General features: G+C 42.2%; 1 protein-coding gene and 1 pseudogene across 2 annotated transcripts; one reads left to right on the forward strand and one right to left on the reverse strand.

Moving 5' to 3' along the window:
• Positions 1-4,165: 4,165 nt before the first annotated feature.
• On the reverse strand, positions 4,166-24,696 carry MS4A4A (membrane spanning 4-domains A4A). 2 transcript variants are annotated; one of them, XM_036221316.1, is made up of 8 exons: positions 23,946-24,696; positions 23,212-23,460; positions 13,129-13,279; positions 11,871-12,008; positions 11,434-11,490; positions 10,047-10,205; positions 6,900-7,001; positions 4,167-5,051 (listed from the first exon to the last, which is right to left on the reverse strand). In XM_036221316.1, exons 3-8 carry the CDS (start codon positions 13,261-13,263, stop codon positions 4,989-4,991), a joined length of 654 nt encoding a protein of 217 aa, XP_036077209.1. In that variant the 5' UTR covers positions 13,264-13,279; positions 23,212-23,460; positions 23,946-24,696; the 3' UTR covers positions 4,167-4,988. The 2 variants fall into 2 exon arrangements, with proteins under 2 accessions (XP_036077210.1, XP_036077209.1); XM_036221317.1 differs by lacking the exons at positions 23,212-23,460; positions 23,946-24,696 and having other exon boundaries at positions 4,166-5,051.
• On the forward strand, positions 13,318-15,768 carry LOC107497308 (annotated as a pseudogene).
• Positions 24,697-25,061: the final 365 nt, after the last annotated feature.

Below are 25,061 nucleotides of genomic sequence, written 5' to 3' on the forward strand. Positions count from 1 at the left end.
GTTCTTTAAATCTCAGTTTTCTGATCCATTAAATAGGGGAACGATATTGGCACTGGAGATTTGTTTAAAAGATTAGAGAAAATGTTTATAAAAGGCTTATACTGCTTCTAAGGAGCATTCGAAAATAGGTAACTGATAATAGTAATATTGACAGTACAGTATTCAATACTATAGAGCTAGCCACAGTAATAATCATGGTAATAATGACTTTCAAGGAGCATTCAATGGTATATAACTAATAACTGTACTAATGGAACATAGAAAAAAATTTTTTTTTGATATTTGTATATTCTTTTCTATTTCCTAATTCCTCAGGCTCTGGCCAGGCCGAGTACAGCCTTTTGGCATCCTCCCCTAATTTCTGCTTACTACAGAGACACCTTCTCTGGCCTTGTGCTTTCTCTAACGAAAGATCTCTGTCCTCCGAACGGGTGGGGCACGTCTAAGAAAGCAGTAAACCTGGATGGGGGCATAGATGGGGACGGTTCAGCATGACCTGCACGAATGTAACAAACTCACACATGGGATGGTTTTGAGAAACAGAGGGTTCCTGCCCCTTCCAGCCCTTAGACGGGCGTTCTTTGGAAGTTGATTTCGATGGACATGGCAAGGGTGTCAGAGTCAGAGCGAGTCACAGTGACCGAACAGCCTCACAGCACAAGCTTCCTCCTTTCCTTGGAGGAAATGCCAGGAACAAAGTCTGAACAATCACCGTCACTTCTGGGGATGTGGGTTCTGCGCATCATACCATGCGTTCACCTTCCGGTGAAGAAACGCGTTAAGACATACCATTTGAAAGGTCAGTTTAATTTTCAGGACCAGAATGACACAGCTCTCTAAATGCATTCCCCTCGTCTTCGATTTTAGAGCTGCGTCTGAGGGAGGGAACAGCCTCACCCAGCAAGTTGTGCAAGAGCAACAGAAAAACTTCCACCCCTCTCTCTACAGGATTCCTGGCATCTCTTCCTCTTTCCTGAGGCACCTGCTGGCATTTCCCCATCATGCCCTCCCTGTGACCTCACCACCATTCCAGCATCCAGTAAAATAGTAGGGTACAGCTCTTCTCCTGGGCTTTGACAGAGAAGGAGCCCAGCTTCTAAAAAGGACAAACACAGTCACTTTCTCTTCAGTGGAATTTGCCAATAAACCAAGTCAATCTATCAACTCAAGCAAAGATTCCCTCTCCAGGGTTTTTCTCTCCGTACTGTTATAATTTTACCTGAATTCAGAGAGGTTGCGAGGATTACACGAGACCAGAACTCTACAGAGTAGTGGCCCCAAAGTGGTCCCCTTGCTGCCTTCCCTCTACACCTGTACCAGTCTCGCCATGCCAGTCCATCCTCCAGCTCTTCCTCCTCCTCCTCCTCCTCCTCTTTCCTCTTTTGGGCTTCACTAACGTGTAAATGCTTGGCATGGGAAAATGTATCATCTTGCAAGAACTTTAGTCTTACTCATAATCTGCAGAAACAGATTATGAGTGTTGGGCAACAGGAAGTCTGCAGTTGAAAATACAGCCTTGCCAACCTGCTCCGGCCTTCAAGGAATTCAGAAAAGGAAGTCGAGTTCAGCACAAGCCATTTCATGGCAGTGACAGAAACTTCCCATACATAAATGAAGAGTTTCTTCCCACAACAGAGAAGAGGGATGTGTGGCAGGAAGGAAGGGGAAACATACGGTTTTCAAACAGAGCTGAGTGTGGAGGGTCTTTGTGAGCTGAAGAAATTAACAGCTAGAAACAGGCCTCTGGCTCTGATCTCCGAGGAGGACATTTGGGTGTTTCTAATATAATAAAATCTTGCTTGTTATAGCTAAGTAATAGATCAGTTGGTTTCTATTTGTATCTGATATGTATTACTTTGTATTTTTGTTTAAAGATTATTTCTGCCAATGTCTTGAAATATTAATTTGTGCCAACTAATAGATGACAGTTTTATGGTTTTGATGAGGTTGATTGCTCTCTGAATCAATCAACATCTGCATTTAGCATTCAAGCTACTTGGGGAAACATGTAGCTGGTTTAAACTGTGCTGTGTCAAACTAACACAAGACCTAAGCTAATTCCCTCATGAAAAATAAATATTGATGCATAATTAGAATCAATTTAGCTAGGAGATCTTGCTACAATTATGTTTTTTCAAGAAAAGTACATTTATGACTTGAGCTCAGAGTTTCTGAGAAACTATCTACTAGATAATTATATTAATAAATTGAGGGATAATAGTTTTGAGGTTATATGGGAGAATGTTACTCTTAGGAGATAAATCCTGAGTATTTAGGGACAAAATATCATAATATCAAGCCCTTGCTTTCAAATGATTCAGCAAGACATGGTGTAGTTGTGTGGCTGTAAGGTGGTTCTGACCACTAATTACAACTTGCGTGTGTCATGGGTTGGGGCTTCCATACCACCAAAGGATTCTGGGGCACCAGCATGGCGTCCTGCCATTCAGTTCAATTCTAATATCATCTATCTGGAGAGAGCATCAGATTCCACAGGTTAAGGGCTCAGTCCCACAAGACTGCCCCCCCACTTCAGATGCCAGTTGCAATTCCGGGTTGCTACCTCTGTTTCTGATCAACCAGTTATAAATCAGAGGTTCCAATGACCCTCTCCTTGAGTTCAATTAATTTGCTACAGGACTCAGAGAAACATTTTCTTCACTAGATTAAGATGTTTAGACCTGCAGGGAACAGCCAGATGAAGGAGACACATAGGGCAAGGTATGGAGAAAGGGCTCAGAGATCCACAACATGATCCAGTAATCCCACTTCTGGGTATGCTTCAAAGGAAATGAAATCACTATCTTGGAGAGATGTCAGCATTTCCACATTCATTACTGCATTATTCACAACAGCCACGATATGCAAGCAACCTAAGTGTCCATCAATGGTTAACGGATAAAGAAAATGTGAATATATATATATATATATTCACCTTAAAAGAAGGGAAACCTGCCATTCACTACAACATGGTTGAACCTAGAGGACCTATGCTAAGTGAAATAAGCCAGACACAGAAAGACTAACACCGTACAGTCTCGCTTATACAGCGAATCCAAAAAAGTCAAACTCATAAAAGCAGAGAGTTGAATGGTGGTTGCCAGGGGCTGGGGGGCTGGGGAAAATGGGGAGCTGCTTGTCAAAGGGCATGAAGTTTCAGTTAAGTGGAATGAGTCAGTTCTGGAGATCTGGTGACTGTAGTTAATAATACTGTGTTATATACCTGAAATTCTCCAGGAGTATCGATCTTAAGTGTCCTCACCACAAAAATAAAAGATAAGCGTGTGAAGTGACTGGTTTGTGGTAATCGTTTCAGAGTGTATACCTGTATCATAACATCATGCTGTACACCTTAAATACCTAGACATTTTTTTGTCTATTAATTATCTCTCAATGAAACTGAAAAAAATATTTAATGTCCATAAAAATACATGTCCATAAATGTCCATAAAAATGCAATAATCTTTTTTCTCCTATCGTAATGACAATATCAGAAAAAACTTTCTTCAGAAAGAACTTTCCTGGACACTTTTTTGATGTCTCTCCCCTCCTACGTTACCATCATCACCAGCCATCCTCCGGCGCATTAACTTGCTTTACCTTCCACACAGCTTCTAACAACATTTGCAAATATTTTGATTGATTGTTTTGATTGTTTATATGTTAAATTATGCCCTGCTGTATCAGTTTATCCTACGTGAAAGACATCATCTCTTTGGTTCACCAGTGTATTCTCCGATGCTTAAAATAATAACTGCCCATCATAGGCACTTTATAAATATGTGCATAAAGTGATTATATACACACATATACACGCGAATACATAGACATGTATATGTATTCACTTGTGTGTAGAAATTAAAATTTGTAAGGCTCAGTCTGTGCCAATCAGAGTAAGAACTGCTCTACCCTTAACATACTTAGTAATTATCACAGGTCTATGAGTTAGGTGATATGATCACTATGTTACTGAAGAGAAATATGAAATATAGAAAAATTTGTGGTGCGTCAATGACCAGTCAGGTAGCAACTGAGAGAGATGGAATTTTGGACATGAAAACCCAGGGCTGTCTGATTAAAAAGCCCGCGTGCCTTACTATAGTACTACATTTACTGATCTCCACACTTAGTCTCTTCCTACCACGTCACATCTGTGTGGGAAGTAGACAGGACACGAACTTACTGTTTCTAATTTTATTTAATTTATTTTTGTTCTGTAATAAATCAAGTGCATTTCATTAACATGCAGTAAATACCACGTACGGCACGATTCCATCTATGGCGCTGGATACAAATGGGATCAGGATATATTCCTGCCCTGGACACGAGGGAGGGGGAAGGAGAGGAACGAGGAAGGGAAAGAGGAAGGTGAAGAGAGAGGGAAAGAAAACGGAAGTTGAATCCGATCCATGACATGATTTTTACTCTCTGGGTACTTACTCTCATATAATGATTCGTGCACATGCAAGGCCTGACCGTACTATTTAAAGGTATTTTCTATGGAAGAAGGAAAGCAGAGAGAGGAAGGCAAGGAAAAAGCCATACATCGTAACGTTATGAAGGTGAGAACACTCCGCATTCCCAAAGTTAGGAACAGAGTCGGACAGGTGGGAGGGGTGTTGGCCTGGGAGGCAGAAATACGTCGTCTGCATGGAGGCCTCATTTTCGCAATATCTTCTTGTCGTTTTTCTGCCAAACCTTGTTTGCCGCCTTGATGTCCTTACATAAAGCCTTAAAGTTCGATGAAAATTTTCAAGCATTATTGGTTTATTAAATTTATTTATTTATCTTCTGCTACTATTGATAAAGAGCCAGCGAAATGAGTTGTTAAGTTCTTGGGAAAAATAGGAACATGATTCTGAATTTTAACATAAATGATCCAAATCAGAGTTGTACTCTACTAATTTTCCAAGTGGGGTTCTTGCATTACTGTCCAGATAGATTTTCTGGAACGTTTTCCCATTGGTCTGTTGGTGGCATCGAGTCTTTTAAGATGCTGCCGGGGATGCGGCTTCTGCCATGTGAGGATTTGATGGCATAATAAGCACAACCTGTGAAATCAATCAGAACACCATCGATTACTCAAGCAAACGGCCTCACGGTTTCCTGTTTCCTGTCTACATAATATCGTCGCTATCAGTGCTGATCCCTTCTTCTCCGAACTGAGTCTCGAAATCAATGTGGTGGCGTTTCTCAGGCATTCTTCCAATCGGGCTACCTCTATGAGAAAAGCGCAGCGATCGCTCTTAACGTGGGATGGCGACAGCTGTGGCTGTGGTCTGGCAAGCGGACTGATCTTCCGTGCGGATGATGGTGCCCACGGCGTCATGGAAAATGAAGAGTTCATCTTCCAAACCAGGCCGTGTATGCGAATGGCAACAGCATCCCCAAACCATGGCCTTGCCTGCCGTGACTAAAGCATAGCAAAAAAGCCACTGATCCAGAATGGCGGGAATCATTGGAAAACGAAGAAAAATGCCGGTCCTTCTACAAATTCGGTGGGAATGGAGGGGGTGGATGGGATAACCAGGAAGAGATGAAGACTTAGACATTACGTGCCCAAAGCCATTGCTCTTTGAGGCTCCCGCTCCCCAGCTTTGAGATTATTGGAAGCGCCATTCCCCAGCTCTGTCATTACTCCAGGAGCAAAGGGGGACACAAGTCTAGATGTTAGGAAACAAACATTACTAAGGAGTTTGTGCCCTTGTCCAAATGCTTCACTTAATAAAATTACAAAATAACTGGGAATTGCTGAGAAACTCTGGCTTCTAGGGCCTCCTAACGCAAAAGTCCTCTAACAGAGTTACCATGACACGTCAATTTTTCTTCTGTGGAGACGGACTGTGGGAGTGGGGGATGTGGTGTAGCATGGGAGCCCCCAAAGAAAGTGAAGAGGCACAAAATGTTGGAGGAGAACACCAGAAAAATAACCTCGTCAAACTATTATTTTATGACTTGGCTTTGGGCTTTGTCTGGGCTACTGCGTAATAAAACTAACTAACACGTTTTAGGGTCGCGATGCCCATTTTCTCATCCTGGAATGCTCAGTTCTTGGAAGATATCTTTGTTCTATTCTTCCTAGTGCTTCCTGGTCTCTTCTCTCCTCCCATTTCCCCATCCTCTCTGACATTCTTTCTGCTTAGCAGGCAGGAGGCTCTGCTGCAGTTCTCAAGGTAGAGAGTGGCCAGGTGTGCACTCATTGAGAGAGAATTCTGAAAGCCTGACTTTCTTCAGTAGCCCAGGGAAGGTTGCTAGAATGGCATAATGAAGGAAAATATGGCACTTTCGGGAAACTTGTGCATTGTGAAGCATTCTCTGATCTAGACTAAGAGAGGGGCCCTTTGAGGGAGTAAGGATGGAGAAAGTAGTTTTTCTTTATTCACTGTAGCAGACGGAATTCTACCATGACACCAGATGACCCACACCCCTGTGCAATTCTCTCTGCTTGAGTATGAGTGAGACCTGTGTGTATATGATGGGGTATTACTCCCGTGAGTATGTTACTCATCAGTTGCTTTTGAGTTTATCAAAAGGCACGTTATTCTGGAAGAACTTCACCTAATCATGTGAACCCTTTAAAAGAGGCTCACAGCACTAGAGACGTCCACTCTCCTTCTGGCCTCATTGTAGAAACAAGTTGTCATGAGTCCCACAACTGAGAGGAAATAAATCTACCCTGAGAGCATGGAAGAGGGTCAGAGGCCTCAGCTGAGACCATAAGTGAGACTCTGAGCAGAGGAATTGGCTAAGAGGAATTGGCTAAGCTGTCCCCAGACTCTTGACCCACAACAACTAGGAGATAATAAATCTGTGTTGTTTTAAGCCTCTAAGTTTGTGTAATTTATTATACAGCAAAAGAAAACTAACATAGGCATCTTCGAGGGAAGTCCAGTACTTACCCCACCAGGATTACAACAGGTTACTTTGCACCCGAAGGCAGACAGAGACACAGAAATGCAGAACTCCAGCACGCTTAAAATGAGCACTATAGCATCCATACCCTAGGAGCAAATTCATAACAAGGAAATGTGAGGAACGGAGATGACGAGTTCAAAACACTGACCACTGACTACAGTGCCAGAACAGAAGCACCGCCCAGAGGTCAGGAGAGCGGGCTCCTAATCACAGCCATGCCCTTGTCCAATCCTTGGCCTGCCGAATGTCGCTTATCCTCTCAGGTTTTCCACTAATAAAGTAATCGTTTTTTGCACCCTCTAATTTACAGTGCAATTTTAGATACAGAATGTGAAAATGCTTCGAAAGGGGAGAAGGGATCATAGGGTAATTATCGACTTGGTTCTTTCAGACACTAGAGATTTTATACAGTTGACACAATAATGTGGTTTCATATCTTAGTAACTGTAGACACAGTAATAATTGTAGGCAGAATGACAATAGACTCGAGAGGTCCACATCCTAATCTCTGGAACCTGTGAATAAGTCCTTACATGACAGGTTTGGGAGAATTAAGTCTGTAGATGAAATTAAGTTTGCTTACTAGCCAACCCTGGGATGGAGAGATTATCCTGGATTATCTAGGTCATCCCAAAAGTAATTACAGGATCCTAATAAGTAAAAGCGGAAGGCAAAAGCATCAAAATCCAGGAAAGATTTGAAGATGTTGCACTGCTTGCTTTTAAGAAAGAAGATGAGATGACAAGCCAAGGAATGTAGGACTCCCCAGAGGCCAGGAAAGATAAGGAAACTGATTCTGTCTTACAGACTCCAAAAGGGAAGCAGCCTCACCAACACTTAGATTTTAACCCAGTGAGAACCATTCCAAACTTTGGACGTTCAGAACACTAAGATAATAAGTTTATGTTGTCTTAATTTACTAAATCTAGTTGCCTACAAGGGAGCTCTCATAAGACTATCATGTGACTTCTCAACAGAAACTTTTCAAGCCAGAAGGGGTTGGTACAAAATATTCAAAGTGATGATGAAAAGCAAGGACCTCCAACCAAGATAACTCAACCTAGCAAAGCTATCATTTAGAACTGAAGGACAGATAAAGAGCTTTCCAGATGAGAAAAAGCTAAAGGAGTTCATAACCACTAAACCAGTATTACCAAAAATAGAAAGGGACTTCTTTAAGAAGAAGAAGAAAATAATAAAAAATAAATAAAATAAAATGGCAACAACTACATATCTATGAACTTTAAATGTAAAGGGACTAAGTGTTCCAATCAAAAGACACAGGGTGGATGAATGGATAAGAAAACAAGACCTTTACATATACTGCCTACAAGAGACTCTCTTCAGATGGAAAGACACACATGAACTGAAAGTAAAGGGATGGAAAAGGATGTTTCATAAAAATAGAAACAAACAAAAAGCTGGCATAGCAATACTTATACCAGACAAAATAGACTTTAAAACAAAGGCTATAACTAGAGACAAAGAAGGACCCACTAATCCCACTTCTGGGCATTTATCCAAAGAAATCTAAAACACTACTTCGAAGGGGCATATGAATCCATATGTTCTTTGCAGTATTATTTGCAGTAGCCAAGACATGGAGGCAACCTGGGTGTCCATCAATGGATGAAAGGATGAAGAAGAGGTGGTACATTCATACACTAGAACATTACTCAGCCATAAAAAGGAATGGCATCTTACCATCTGAAACAGCTCAGATGGAACTAAAAGGTACTGTGCTGAGTGGAGTAAGGCAGACAGAGAAAGAGAAATGTCATATGATTTCACTTATATGTGGAATCTGAAGAACAAAAGAAACGAACAAACAAATTAGGAAGAAACTCATAGATACAGAAAACATTGACAGTTGTTAGATGGGAGGGGGATTGGGGGTTGAGTGAAAAAAGGGAAGGGATTAAGAAATACAAATTGGTACTTATAAAATAGTCACGGGGGCAGAAAGTATAGCATAGGAAATGTAGTCAGTAATATTGTAGTAACTATGTATGATGTGAGATGGGTACTAGATTTATTGGGGCAATCACTTTGTAAGTTATACAAATGTTTAATCACTATATTGTACACTTGGAACTAATATAATATTGTACGTCAACTGTAATTGAAAAACAAACCCAAAAAAGTTTTTAAAAAAAGAACTGTTAGAAATCTCAAGGGGAGTAAATTAGTTTAGCAAAGATGCTCAAGGGGTTATTTTGGTGTGAAAATCTAGCACTAAAGATTTACTGAGGCTTAGCTAGGAATGAAGGAAAGGCAATGCAACTGGTCTGCATAATAGGGAAGAAAGTTGGGTTTCCACATTTAGGGGAGGAAAGAAGATAATGAGGGAAAGAACTAATGAGCAGCACAGTGAAATGCCTGAAGGTCCTATAGAGGGAAGATCGCAGAAAATTCAGTGGTGTCGAGGATGGCTAATAGACCTTTTAATAAAATTTTTAATATAATTTCATTTTAGTTTGTTATATTGTGCTGTGATAACCCTTCCTCCACACAGTTACCCAATGGCCCAAACCTTTAAGAAGTTTTACTACCTACAAAACCTTGCGTAAGTGGTAATGTGGGAAATAAAGCAATCAGGAGAACATTTAGATGAGGGAAAGTGATACAGAAAAGTGGCAAAATACAAAATAGTGCTTGAGAGTTTGCCAGAAGCTAGATATTGAGGCCAAAAGTACTTAATCTTGCAAGGACATCCAGAGATGTTGGGAAGGATAGCGGGCTATTCATCACTTGTCAGATAATGTTCAAGACGATTTTACTTTATAATTAGAGAACCAGGTATCTCCACCGGGCTCCATCAAGAAGCCCTGGGGACATCCAGGAACTGGCGTCTGGGCTCCATTTTTAGAGCCAATAATAGTGCATACTTATCGGTGTTCTGAAACTCAACAGGAGACGTTATGCAAAATGCCTAGCACGCTATGAGAAGGAGGTGTCCTAGAACTATGAGCTTTCTTCCCACCTTTCCTCATCACCTGTAGAGGAGGAACAAAGAGAGATGAGATGTCGCGATTCATCAGTTAGGGGAATACTGACTGTTACTCTGCCAGAGTCAGGGCTCCTCTGCCTTGCTTTCACCATAGTCTTCCACGAAAAGCAGCAGCACTCACCAGAAAAATGGAGTTGACCATGAAACAATCCCCCGACGTCGTTTCATATCCACAATGACCATAGGCGAATGAAAAGACACCCAAGCTAATGGCAGTGAGTATGATCCCTGTTATGGCAAAGACAGAGCTGGTGATGTTGAATCCCAGGCTACATCGGACCTAGAAATGAATGAAAATCAATTAAACAATCCAGCAACGTCCTCAAGATATGTCTCCACTAATCTCTTGACGCCCACCACTTCCTTCCCAACCCAGTCCATCCTCTCTGTCTTGATTATTACGATACTCTCCTGATATGTCTCTTTCCTTAGAGTAGTTTCGACTCTAAGCTCCTGCCAAAAAACAAATATGATCTTGTTTTTTCCAAGCCTGAATCCTTCAGATGACTCCCACTGGTGCGTGCGATCAACTCCCATCTGCTTAGCAGGGCTTTCAATACTTTCCCCGCTTCAGCTGAGCCATCCTATCTATGCCCATCTTCTATCTTGTTCTGCTTCAGGTGGCCGGCATCTCAGCATTTTCTAAATGCCATTCGCCTCTCATGCCTCCCTGCCTTATTATTATTATTATTATTATTATTATTATTATTATTATTATTATTGCATATTATTTCCCTTTGCTGTGTATTCTTTTTCCTACGGTCTCTTCTCACGATGCAGCCATGGAGGCTTTTTATGAGAACTAATATTCCTCAGGAAACTCTGAAAGGTTTAGTGTGGCTGTCGCACGAGATCGATCTGAGCGGGTGATACCTGAAGGAGATGCTAGGGAGACAGACTGAGGTGAGGTAGATTTATGGTCACACTCCAGTGTGACATTTACTGTTTGAGCAAAGAAAATGCAAATATGGTCTTTAGCCAGGAAAAACATTTGTTGAGATCTGGGCTCTTGCCTTTTATTGACTTTGTGAAAGATATACTGGCATGGATGTTATGTTTTAAATTAGCTGCTTCCTATTTAATAGATTACTATGAATTTCTTTCATCGCAAACTGAATCGAAATCCTTTCTGCATACAGTTACAATAGAAACTTTAATCGATAAGTCACAAATAATATGCCACCATTGCCATGAATTAGATCTCAAGCTACAGGGTTTGTTTGACCGACCCATTTACTATTTCTTCTCAGGGATTCTGTATTTTCATTAAGATTCTCTTAGCAGCTACCTTCCCAAACTATTTGTGTGCATGTCAGTACTGCGATTATCAGCCAATTTTTTAAATTATAATTTTTGAAAGACCAATTCCACTAAGTAAAACTTACAATCTCTCCTGGTTTTTTGAAAACAAACAAAATCTGGCAGAATACGTACTCGGTTAATCCTTCTTTTGAAACGAGAGAGAGAGAGAGAGAGAGAGAGAGAGAGAGAGAGAGAATATTACCCACCAGGCCTTTTGATGTTCTGACTCCTGCTGCAACTGACAAGGACCCTGAAATAAGAAACTGGTAACACGGGGGAAAAGGCAGGTCAAAAACTTTAAACAAATATTTGAAGTCATAGCTTACCAAAATCTATCCTTAGATGTGATAAATACACTAAATAGATCAGTTATATCGGAAGAAGATAAAAGTTTGTAAATAATTGACCCATTTCACCCCCCCCCCCCCCACCAAAACAACAAAGAAATTCTACCAGAAATTCACAGGGGAAAATATCTAACTGAAATGGTATTGAAACTGTTTGAGGGCACTGAAATATAAAGAAAGCTTCTAAATTCCTAATATTAATAACCCTAATATGGTACCAAAATTTAATAAGATATTACTGAAAAAAAAGAAACTAAAGATTATTTTCCAACTAGACCAGAAAGTGTTCTACTCACCATCACTGACCCCCAAACTGTGTACCCCGTATACACCGAAAAGGGTTGTGTGTATATGTATACAAAATGTGGGACCGTGACACTTATAATTATTACTCCCAAGCTGAGATTCGTTAGGGCAATCAGGATCTGCACAACCTAAAAGTGATTAAAAAAAAGAAAAAAAGTTAAAGCTGATGATCTACCACAAAAATGATGTCCAAGCCGCTCCCTTTCCACCCACTAAATTACCCTCGTTCTCCATATTTTGAAAGTGAGGTGCTCTTCTTGATTTCCCTTGTCAATTTTATTTCTTTCATATAAAGAACTGCGGATGTATTAACTTACTAAAAGTATCTCTCAGGATATCTATCCCAATCGCCTCAGTAATTTCAAGGTAAAAGAATGTACCGGGACCTACCTAGAGGTTCTCTCCTGGTACCTATGATGCTACTTCTACCATGACTGTTGCTCTCCTTCGCACACACTCAGAGAGCAGTGATCCAGAGATGAGGGAGCAGTGATTCTAGCAAGGATAAGTAATCTGAATAAAAGGAGAGTATTACAAGGGAAGAAAAAAAGAAGAGCAATATGACATTTTCTTGCGGGATGGGGTCTGAGGTCTAAGGACATGAGCGTGTACAGGGGTCTAAAATGAACGGAGTGGGCGTACGGTTACCCCGTGGCATTAAGAAAGGATTCAAAGTGTCATGACTTTGTCCCGCTGGTTTCAAGCTTGGGCTGGAGATAAACCTCTGCATGCACTGCCCTTCCGCCTGTTCTAACCTGTCTTCCTTTAAAATGCCCATTTCTTTCAGGTCCACCCACCTGAGACTCTGAACAGAAATATACGGAGGAAGAATATTTTCATCCTCAGAGGAGCAAGCTAAGAAAATTCCCTAAAGAGAGACAGTGATGATATGGGGCCACCAGTTCTTAGGAGGGTCTGTGGAAGGGACAGAAGCTCATGTACCTATGGCCTTTTCTTTAGCTGCTCTTCCACGCTGGAATTAAACACATTCATGATAACTATCATGAATGACTCACCACCCCCAGAACAGCTCCGAAGTCACTAGATATTTAATACGACTAGATTAGAAACGTGACATAATAAAATATTATATCCCTTTTCAAGTGTAGGGCCTAAACATCAGATTCCGATGCCCCTAGGGCTGGCTAACGTATCATGAAGCTAATGGGACAAAGTATTTGCTATGGGTCTGATGAGTTGGAAGTTTACAACACGACTGTTCTTCTCCCAGATTTGCAACTGACTTACCCCAAGGACTTTGGGTTCCCCCTTCAGGAACTTGTCTATTAACCCTTTCCACAAGTACGACTGGACAGCAGCAGGCTGCCCCAGCTGGAACACATGCTTTGGTGTGGTCTGTTCCATTCCTTGCATGGTTGTCATGGCAGCAGGAAAGCCGCTGCAATGAGAAACGTAATTTAGGATGAGATCCTGGAAATGACAGGACCACCTCTGGTCTACATTCCCTTCCACTATTGTAAGCACTATTAGAACATCTGCATAAGATGTAATGATTACACAGGCCGGCCAGGAAAGCAGAACAAGAAACACCTTAAGGAGAGACAGAGACAGAGACAGAGACACACGAGAGAGAGAGAGAGAGAGAGAGAGAGAGAGAGAGAGAGAGAGAGATCATGGTTTCTGTGCTAGAAGTATTGAAGAGAGGGAAACGTGGATAGAATTAAGATGAATATGCTGGGCTGCTCAAATTAGGGAACTGTCTTCAAGTTCATACATCAAGTCTGGACTCGGATTTTATCTCTGTCCCTATTACTGCAGATTCCCTTGGTTACATCCATTTCCCCTTTGAAGGATAACTTTTATAATAGTGATAAACAGAATCATCTCCGTCCCAATTAATTGTAAACTATTTCGTAGTCTCCCTTTTCTAATGAGAGCACGATTACATTCTCAGAGCTGAAAACCTTCCCTAGATTCATCTTCGCTAAATATGATTTATGTATTTTACCCTTGGATTGTATTCTATAAACTGTGGATTTGGGGGCGGGGGGGGAGAATTTATAATTCTGAGTCATATCCTGGGCACCAAGAATTTAAACGTCTTGTCCTATTAAGATGCTTTACATCCTGACTGACTAATGCATCACAATGACACATAAATTATTTTCCCGAAACTCAAAGCACTAACGTAATAGTCTTATGCTACTTTATCTCCTGGATATAGTTAACCCTAACCAGGTCATGCGGGGATAGGTTTAAATCACGTGAATCCCTTTTCATCTACTCATTCGAATGCATATTCAGGTGTTGCATGGCTCGCGTGCATAAATTTTGAGGGAAGTGAACTTATTAAGAGTCTACAAACCACAATCAAACCATTTATGCTTCACCAAGGCTCTATAAAAGTTTTAAGTTTGGAGATGTGTACCCCTTTATTGGCAGCACAAGGCAAAAGAATGTTCTAGTCGCACAAACTTTCTATGTTCTCAAAAAGAATTCAGATTTCTCTGGAAAGGGTTATTAACTTATATTATTAGTTATCCAGCAATAAAATGGATGGAAATTTTAAAAATGAGTCAGTTTCAGGGATAGATAGAGGAAGAAAAGTCCAAATGAAAATAAAAGGTTAATCATTTAAAACATTATTTTAATTTTAGTAACATAGTCATTAAAAGTTCTGGAAAGCAGTAAAATGAAAAAGTACATAGTAGTAAATTATAGAGTAAGTTTAAAATTTTTTAAAGTATGAAGACAGAAAAATATAATCAATAATTCATGAGAACTTAATGCAATATATATATGGCTTACTGTTGAATTGTACGCTTGAAACTTACCGGATTTCATTGACCAATGTCACCGTAATAAAAAAAAGAAATCATGAAGAACACATCATGTGCAGGGTAGTAAACTAATCAGGATCAGAAAGTACATAAGGGGATGTAACCAAAAGTCAATGTTTTTCCTTCTGTCGTAGAAAATTTCCAAAAACAATACGAAGAAAATTGGAAATTCATTTTGAAACTGGAAAACAACTAAAAAATCTCTATAACTCAAGTGAAATGATTTTTAAAAACAGTGAGAGGTGGAGGAGCGGCAGGAGGGTTTGGCTGAGCTTAGGCTGCCCGTCAGACACAGGCTGGGGCCCCGGGGGAAGGGGGAGCCGGAGCCCCAGGACTACGGAAGCCTGGAAGTCCCCTCCCTCCCACTCCCCCCACTCCCTTTTGCCACTTCGTGACATCCCCTTCCCTCCACACTTCCCCGCTCTGATAATCTAGCCACGACCAGCAAACGCACAGCCAGGCCCCATGGGCAGCGCCAGGCTCACAACGCGGGCCAGTTCAAGTGGGTCCTGCTGGGTGCACCTGCAGTGGCGAAGTCCAGCCTGGTATTCGGTTTCATCCAAGGGCACTTTTGTGACCAGGAGAGCGCCGTCTGAGTGGCATTCCTCGCCCAATCCGTGTGGGTGACACAACAGTGAAGTCTGAGATCGGGGACCCAGGTGGGCAGGAGCGACACCGTAGTTTAGCTCCTGCGTACTGCAGAGGTGGCCGAGCTGCAACTGTGATTCGTGACAGGACTAATCGGGAAACTTCGGCTCGAGCGAAGACGTGGGTAAAGGAACGGGCCAGCCCCGGTTTCGTTATTGTCTTGGCGAGGAGCAAAGCTGGCCTTGCCAACGAGGGCACGGCGGAGGATGAAGAGGCCCAGGCGTACGCCGAGGACAACGGCTTGCTGTTTATGGAGACCTCAGCCAGGACGGCTCTGAATGTGAACAATCCCTTCCTGGCGATGGCCAAGAAGTTGCCACAGAGCGAACCCCAGAATCCGGGGGGTGCAGCAGACTGAAGCTGAGGTGTGGAGCTCCATGAGCGGCCCTAGAATGAGAGCCGGGGTTGTAGCAACAGGCAGGGTATGCAGCTGGCGTGAGAGCTAAGGAACAGCCTCTATCCGCGCCACTCAGCACACAGCCTCTGCGGTAACGGCACACCGAACTCTGGTTCCCAAGGGCTGTCCCCTGACAGGTCCATCACGGCCCTTTTTAGCATGTCAGCACTCAACGCCAGGCAGCTGTGGCCACTGGCCTCTCTCCCCAACTCCGGGGCCTGGAGGTCAGACTGCCCAGGACACGCCATCTAAAATAAACTTCCTTCATTTGTATTACAGGTGCAGGGTGGTGACCTACTTACTTTCCATCTTCCTCTTCATCTTTTCAGACACCATTTTGCCTCCTGCCCCTTCCCCATCCTGCTGTTGGCCGATCCCTGTTTGTGGCCCCCTCTTCCTTGTCTCCCCAGGATGGCGAGGCTCGGGGCAGGAGGGAATAGGGAACATCGTCTTCCTCGTGGTTTCATGTGGTCAGAGTTTCATGTGGTCACTGAGGTGCTGTGAGTCAGCCTTGTGGAAGGTGTTTCTAGGTAGAGCGGGGAGGGGAAGGCCAGTGCTTGGGCACTAGGTGGGAGCTGTGTTGTTAGTGAAGCGGGCAGAGGTGGAGGGGCAGGTGGAAATGCAACGTTATCTTCGGCTCTGGGAGCTTCCAAGGCCCAGCCAGGGTCCCCTCCCTCGGCCGCGTAGGTAGCTTTCCCCGTGCAGTGTGGGAGACTCCAGGCTCCAGAGGCCTCCACGTAATTGTCTCTGGTCGCCTGCATCTTTGGCTCTGCTGGGATCGCACTGGAGGAGGGACCAGTTCCCGATACCCGACCTCGGATTTATACACACGCGTTCTTTTCCTCCCCGGCTTTGAGATGACCTCAGCGTCAGCCACCGTATCTCCCCGCAGTCTTCACTTTGATCGAGGGTTGTTCCATCGAGATGCTTGTTTTATGGGGGTTTTGATTGATTTACCTGCCTTCTCACCTTTTTAGTTAAATGGAATCCAAGGCGATTGTGAGGTTTTGGGAAGGACTGTAGGGAACGGTTCCAGAAGTAGCTACTCAAGCCCAATCTCCACGGCTAGCTTCCTCCACCTCTGATCCTTCACCGATGCCCGTGAGGCCCTCTTTCTTCTTCATCGGTATCTTCAGCTTGGTCCCTCCATGCTTATGCTCATGTCTAGCCTCTGTGCAGCCAGTGCTTTACTCTACATGCCACGAAGGGCCGGCACCACAGGGACCCACGTGGGGCCCCCTCGCATCACGGCACCTGTTCCTACGGACGGAGAACGACTGCCACCGAAGGTCCCTCGCGACCGTCCCGCCTCACTCTCTAGTCCCTCCTCGCCTCCCTCTTCAGGTATTCTAGGATGTCTCTGGGAAGCCATCGGAGCAAGAGGAAACTCTAAACTCTTCCTTGTTCCAGCCTAGAGTTTTTGAAAAAGTGGGGGAAGTAAGACAGGAAAGGCCTCCGTGACCTAGGATGGGAACCTTTCCGCCCTTTTGCCTTGCAGACTTCCTTCTGCCCCAGAGCAGCCAAGAAGAAATCGATGAAGCTGAGAATCTGAAGGAGCCGGCTTGGGTCCCTCCACTTAGGCCGTAATGCCCTTTCTGTCCCAGGGGCAGCCTCAGTTCCCATGGCCCTGAAACGCACATGCATTTTCTCCTTCCGTTTCCAGCACCCACGAACCCCCCAAAGCACCTGGTGCATCCTTACACATGAAAGAACTAAGATGGCTTTCTTAAGTCTCTTAGAAATGAAGTTCTTTATCTGTGCAGCTTTCCCCCATGGAGCAGGGGTGAAGGTGCTTCACTGCCTTGGGGCCAGGAAACCATTCCTCCAGGCTTCTTCTCCCCGATCCTGCCCCTTAGAAACAGGATTGATCTTAGCTGCTGGACCTACCTGCTGCTTTCCTTCTACTTCCTATCAGCTCTTCTGCTTTCCTTTGAGTTCTGTTGGGCTTCAGGAATCTTAGGTTTTATTTTTCAGTTCTTCATTTTTACTTCTGATCAGTTTTTTCAGAGGCGGTAGGGAAGGATTCCCCTTCATTTCCCTTCTTCCTCTAAGAAGACGTTTGTCTTATTTTTACCCTTTCTTCCTCTTTCAACATTACACTCATGGTAACAAAATGTGCTACTGATTTACCGATGTACTTAACGTAAGTAAAAAACATTTTTTTAAAGTGCAGAAACAACAAAGAATGCATGAGGATGAATTTGGGAGAAATGTATAGGAAATATCAAAGAAATGGGACACTATAGCCAAAAATTTCAGGGCACGCTTATCGAAGATACTCACTGAAGTATTAAACATATATTCTTTATGATCCTGAGAATGAATGCACCAGTGGATAGCTGTAGTTTTTTTGGACAAGTCTAATTCTGAGAAATAGAAGAGAAATCACAAAACAAAAAGCTACTTTTGTAGAAAGCTACCCGTCTCCACAAAGAAAGAAGCAAGCATTCTTGAGTCTCCAAGTAATCGCATAGATTAGGATGATCTGAATATATCATCATAATCGAAGATCACACCAAGTTCACATAAAACAAAATTTAGTTATGAGAAACATCAAGTGCTTCAAATATTAGAATAATCAAATGTAGACTGTGAAATAAATAGGAATGAAATATTCAAATAAAAATAGAATCACAAAAAGGAGAAAGCACAGATTACATGTAAGAAGTGACATGAAAAATTTCAAATGTGATAAAAGATAATGCTGATGTTTAAAAAATACTTGGTCAATGTGTTAAATAGCAAGGAACAATTAAAAAGAGAATTAGTAAAGCAGAAGATAAATCCAAAGAATTCACCCCAAAGCCATATAGGTAGACAAAGAAGTGGTCATAATAGGAAAAAGATTGAAAGGTTATAAGTAAAGAATGAAAAGTTCTAAAATATGTATAATTAGAGTACCAGACAGAGAGAAGACAACAAATAGAGGATACGCCTAATCGACAATCTTTGGAATGACGGTATCTGTATATTTTCCTTAACTAATGAAATATGTAAACCCACAGACACAGGTCATAAAACATACACAAACAGTCTACTTGAAAAATATATATTCAACCACATTACAGTGAATTTACAAGATAGCAAAGACCGAAGATGATCTTAGAAGTAGTAAAAACATAAAAAAGGTCAAATCACATGCAAATTAATGGCAATTAAACCGATAATGTAAACCAGATAATCACAGCAAAATATCTTCCTGACGGCAAAACATAAGGTCTGAGAGAAAACAACTATAGACCTAGAATTTGTTATTCACGAAAGCAAGCTATGTTTCAAGATCAAAGGTAAAATAAAGACATTTTCAGATAAGTCAACATCTGATACAATTTTCCAGCGGAGACATTCACTAACTAGACCTTTTAAACGATGTGCTTCAAAAATACGGAATATGAACCCCAGCAAGTTGTTCTACAATACTAGTAGGCATGTGAGCACATAAGCTGGTAACCATGCATGTACACACGTTGTTTGTACCGAAACAAGAATGACAACATCGAATTGATTGGGTTAAACGTAAGGAGAAAATTTAAATACTTAACCACAAAAAAAAAAAAAAAAGCAAAATTTGGGATTGGGATGACAAGAATAGGTCTTCTTGTGCCACTTGGGATATGGGTGAAGAGAGTAACTCTAAATTTTAAGTGAGAATGAAAAATCAAAAGTTACCAATAAAGAGAAGTGGGTTATGTGATTTTTTTTCAGTATAGAGAGGAAACTGCTATGAGAAAACAACTAAATGATAATAAATGTAACCCACCAACTGAAATGGCAAGAAAGGAGACAAAATGAAAGCGGAAAAAGCACCTCCAGAATTGCTAAGTGGGTACACCTGAAAATCCGAACCTCTGAGAACGCTGGAAATCAATTTTTTCACAACCCTAGACATTAACCAAGATCTTAGAACAATCTGAGGAACAGTTTTTTGAAGAAAACGGCTAAATCCTAGTAAGCATGTGAGCTTCAGCGATGTGTGTGTGTGTGTGTGTGTGTGTGTGTGTGTGTGAGATAAAATAACCACAACGTACAATTTAACATATCAACCATTTTTAAGTGTATAGTTCTGCAGTTTTAAGTACATTCGCATTGTTGTGCAATCATTACCAGCATCCCTCTTCGAAACTTTTCCAACTTCCTCAGCTGAAACTTTGTACTCATTAAACGCTATTTCCCCATTTCCTCCCTGCACACCCTCCCCCACCCCCAGCCCCTAGCAACCACCGTTCTACTTTACCTCTCTGAGCCTAACTACTGTAGGTACCTAATGTAAGTGGGATCATCTAGTATTTGTTCTTTCGTGACCGGCTTATTTCACTTAATAAAATGTCTTCAAATTTCACCCATGTCGTAGCCATGTGCTAAAATTTCTTTTTAAGGCTAAATAATATTTCATTGTCCGTATAAACCGCATTTTGTTTATCCAGTCATCTGTCAAGGGGCACAGATTGCATCCGCACCTTGGCTACTGTGAATAATGTAGCTGTGTACATGGCTATACAATCAGCTATTTGAGTTCTTGCTTTCACTTTTTTTTAGGGTATATATAAAGAAATGGAATTGCTGGATCATATTCCCATATGGTAATTCTAAGATTAATTTTTTGAGGAACCATCACACTATTCGCCACAGCGGCTACAATATTTTACATCCCCTGCCCCCCAGCAATGCCCAAGCATCCTATTTCTCCACATCTTTGCCAAACTTCTTACTGTCTCTTTTTGTTGTTTTTTGACAATAGCTATCCTAATGGGTATAAAGTTGTTTCTCACCGAAGGTCTGATATGCAGTTCCCTAATGACTAGTGATGTTGAGCATTTTATTCATGTGATCGTTGGCCATTTGTATATCTTCTTTGCAGAAGTGTCTAGTTCAAGTATCTTGCCCATGTTGAGTTCATTATATATTCTGGATAGCAATCCCTTATTAGATAGGTGATTTGCAAATATTTCTCCATTGTCTTTTAGTTCTGTTGATAGTCTTCTTTTATGAACAAAAGTTTTTAATTTTGATGAAGTCTGACTTATCTATTTTTTGTTGGGTATACTATTAACTGCATTTGTAGTCAATATTATATTGAGGTACTCTCCTTCTCTTTCTATTTTTCCGGATGTTTTTATCATGAAAGGATCCTGAATTTTGTCAGATGCTTTTCCTGCCTCCACTGATGCGATCACGTGCTACTGTTTATACCATTCTGTTAATGTGGCCTATTGCACTGGTCATTTGCATATGTTGGACTATTCTTGCATTCTAGGGATACACCCCACTTGGTCATGGTATATGAGCCTTTTAATATGCTATTGAATTTGATTCGCTATTATTTGTTGAGGATCTTTGCATCAATAATCATAAAAGATTAAAGACAGTGGTCTATATTTTTCTTCCCTTGTCATGTCTTTATCTGGCTTTAGTATCAGGACAGTACTGGGATGCCAGTGACCTTACGATAAAGTTAACATAATTAATGTAGTTGATAGGAGAAACTCTACCACTTCGGCACGTATCTATCGTCTTGACCTTACCTTGAATCTGTTTTTCTTTTTCTTTTTTTGAAGTTACGAATATATTTGATTTATTTCAATACTTCCAAAGCAGCAGTTTCACTCCTACATGGGGGCATCTGCACAAGTCGAATTCATTGCCAGGTACATGTCCCCCCCCACCCCCCACTCCCAGCTACCCTGCCACAATAAAAACCACCAGAGGATTCGATCTTGTCACACACTGATAGTATTAGGAGTCTCTGCCTTCTCCCAGGCACAACTCCCCACCTCCTCCACCCATCACACCTGGCTTACTCAACCTATGACGCTAAGGAAGGGTTTAAAAAATCTCATTTATTTCCCTCTTTCATCATAAGGATCAAAAGTGTAATACTAACTACCGGTGATGCTTCTTGGTCCAATGGCATGTGTACTTTGGTTTATGTCTCTTTAATTCAAAGGAACTGTGCAGTGGTGTCTCAGGCATGCCATTGGACCGAGGATCTAGGAAATACATGTCCTGTCTTACCAAACATCCCTGGTGGTTCCTCCTTTATATTTAATAAGACAGCGAGCTTCCCCAGAGCAAACACTATGTTAAGATAATGCTTCAAATGACTTTTATGGTCTTCTCATAGTTCTCTGCTAGCATACTTCAGGTCCTGGTCACTCAGGGATGATACTCTCTCTTTCTAAAAAAAACTCTGGCTGTAAACTCATATAACCACCTCCTACCTTCACACCACAGAAATCCAGGTGTCGATTACCTAAGAAAGGTAAATTCCCCAAGGACAAAAATTTGTGTTTACTCTCCAGGGTTCAGCTTCCTTATATTCAGATATCGAGAAAGTTAAAACAACAGAAAACACTGGAGAGATATGAGGGACGTTTCTTCCAGATTGGGGAAGACTCCGAACCCTAGTCTTGTCATGCCATGTGTGACATACACGGGGGTATTGATAACTATAGTGTCTTTTTCGTTGTCGTCATTCCTGCTGTAGATGTGAAGAGACCTAGAAAACACCCCAGTCTTCCTGCACAGGCTCCAATCTCCTTGATGATCGGTGCTACCAGTCATGTGTTTCCTTATTTTTGCATCACTATCTTCCCCACAGATGAGGGAGCACAAGGAGGATGGTCTTTCCTTTTCAAACTCATGAAACAAAAGAGAAGCCCAAGAGGAGGCCTAAACTTGGATGGTTTTGTGGAGGATGATGATGGTAATGCAGAAATGGTGACCTGGGTGGGGAAAAGGCCTGGACTAGGAATCAAGAAATCCAGGTTCTTCTCTCAGCTCTTTTCTAACTCGTGTGACTCTGGCTAAGTTATTTCCCTTTACTGAGTTTCATTTGCCTCATCTGAAGAAAGTATGCTTTGGGCACAACTGCCTTCGAGCTTCTTTCTGACACCAAGAATGCTCAGAATCTACAAAGTCTCTCTTATTGGTAGGCCTCCTCATGAGCAGCTTCCGTTTATGCCTTGGAGGAGTCTCATGAACGGTGCCCAAGATTGTTGGAGAACCAGGTCAGGCCACAGTCAAGATCGGAGACCCTGCCTCTGCCCTACAGTATCTCCACCAAATACTGCAGCACGTGGCAGATCTTCCCTTAAATGTTGAATTGTAAAAATGACATGTCTGAGACAGAGAATAAAGACCATGAAAGAAGGGGCATCGAGAGTACATGCAATAATTACTCAAACACATAAAGCATTGCTCTGTTTCCTGAGAGCCTGAGGATTCAGGGAACAGAAGTAACCAAAACAACCTCGTCCAGCATCCAACATCAGTCCTCAGCATCCTGTCCATACCCCCTTCTTCTGCATCATACCCCTAAATGTACATTTAAAGGTGCACTCAACCCACCTCAACCCAGAATACCTATTTGTGCCATGGGGGCAACCTCATCCTCTCTCATTCCACTCCCAGGGGTCCTAGAACTAGTGGATGAGAAAACCAAAACCATCAGCCTAAAAGCCTGGAAAGGCCTGTCCTTGGACCTACCTTTCTTTAAGCCTGCAATGTCTGCTGTGTGCCTTATGAGTGCCAGAGACTCTGGGCAAATGCCTTCTTCAGTCCAGGTGCGATTGCTTGCCCCTACTCCACACCTCACTCCGTTTCAATCTGCATTCTTCCAGCAGTTTTTTCCGAATCTCAAAGGTTATGCTGAGTGTTTCTGAGACGCAAAGCTAGTTCCTTTTTTTTTTTAATGTCGGAAGAGCTGATTCTGTGTCCCAAACGGGGTGTGGATGCCTGTTGTGAAATTTACTGAGCAAGTGGTGACCACATTATACGGTCTTTATAGAAAAACAATAATGGTTAGTACTGTGGAGATTAGCGGTCGAGAATCTACTGTGTGTCTCACTCTGCTCCAAGGCCTTTATATACACAAACTAATTTAATGGCATTTAAAAATCATTTGAAAGGCCCCTTTTCACAATTTCATGTGTTTTACACATCGCTCTTGTCTCCCTAGAGAACTGTGTGTTACCATTCTCTACACAATTTAAATGTATTATTTACATGGAATTCTACCATCGGAGATGAATTTCTGTTAAATGGCAACAAGTTGATTACGTAGCAATAATTAATGTGACACCTTTCTAAATCAAAGAGGCAGCTGGTATCATAGAGAGAGCCTGGCCTTCGACTAAGACAAACCCAATTCCAGTCACTTATTGCATAACCTTATTATTTCTCTGAACCTAAGATTCCCATTTGCGATACGAAATCAATACTTTATACTGAGGAGGAAGGCAAATGGTGTTCAGTTCTCACTCGTTCAGCATCTTCTAAGAAAAAAATTACTACGAGCCAAGTGATGTGCTATGTGCTACAGATAAAATGGCAAAAAATGATAGCAAAATCCCTGTCCCCGAGGAGCTTATAAACCACTGTGCAACAGACAAGATAAATATACTATCAGAATCCAGGATACTCAGTTCCCTTCAGGGTAAAGTAGAGTACTCTAAGGTCACTCACAGGAGGATCAATTCATCCTGCCTCGCATGCAGAGAGACTTTGTGGAGAAGTCGGCATCTAACTAGGGATCTGATGAATGAGCAGGAGAGGGACCAATGGAAGACGAGTTAGGGATGGAGGATGTTCTGGACCGAGTCAGTGGGATGAAGCAGAACCACAGGGCTAAGTGGCCTAATGGTGCATCTGGGAAACTGAAGGAGCTTGCTTCCTAATCACTGATCGGAACAGGAGCTGAGCGTGAAAACAGCCAGAGAATTCAGAGCCTGGCATCACCTGCGGGCCTTTGGAACTTACTCCGAGTCGTGGACCTTTATGAAAAGTCTTTACGTTACCGAATGCGACTGAATGTTTACTGCACGTCCGGTCATGTGCTATAGACACGTGTCGACTGCGCTTTTCCCAGGAAGTGCAACCGAAGCGAGGCGTCCACGCGGCTGGTGTCGGTGAGGCGGGGGCCCAGCTTTGCCTAATCCGAAAGACTGTGTTGCCTGGAATCTTCTGAAATTATCATTCTCAAATAAATAAATAAATAAATAAAATATCTCAGAAATGTTGTCCTGGCTGCCATGCAGAGAAATGAGAGGAAGACACAAGACGGAAGTCACCGACTTAGATTCGTGGAAGCATTCGAGACAGCGGCACTGGCGCTAATGAAGGCGGAGAGACGGGAGTGAGCTTGAAAGGTGTTGAGGAAGCAGACACAGCAGTGGTTCGTGGGGGGATGGTGCGTAGGGTAAGGACAAAGAGTGGGAAAAGATGACCTTCGGATTCTGGTTTAGGGGACTGAAATGAGTGACAGGACCATTCGCTTGGACAGGGACAAATGCAGGTACAAACAGTAAAATTCTGAGCATGTTTAGCTTGAATTACGT

Source organism: Rousettus aegyptiacus, unplaced genomic scaffold (genome assembly GCF_014176215.1).
Source record: "Rousettus aegyptiacus isolate mRouAeg1 unplaced genomic scaffold, mRouAeg1.p scaffold_m13_p_5, whole genome shotgun sequence".
Classification (NCBI taxonomy): Eukaryota; Metazoa; Chordata; class Mammalia; order Chiroptera; family Pteropodidae; genus Rousettus; species Rousettus aegyptiacus.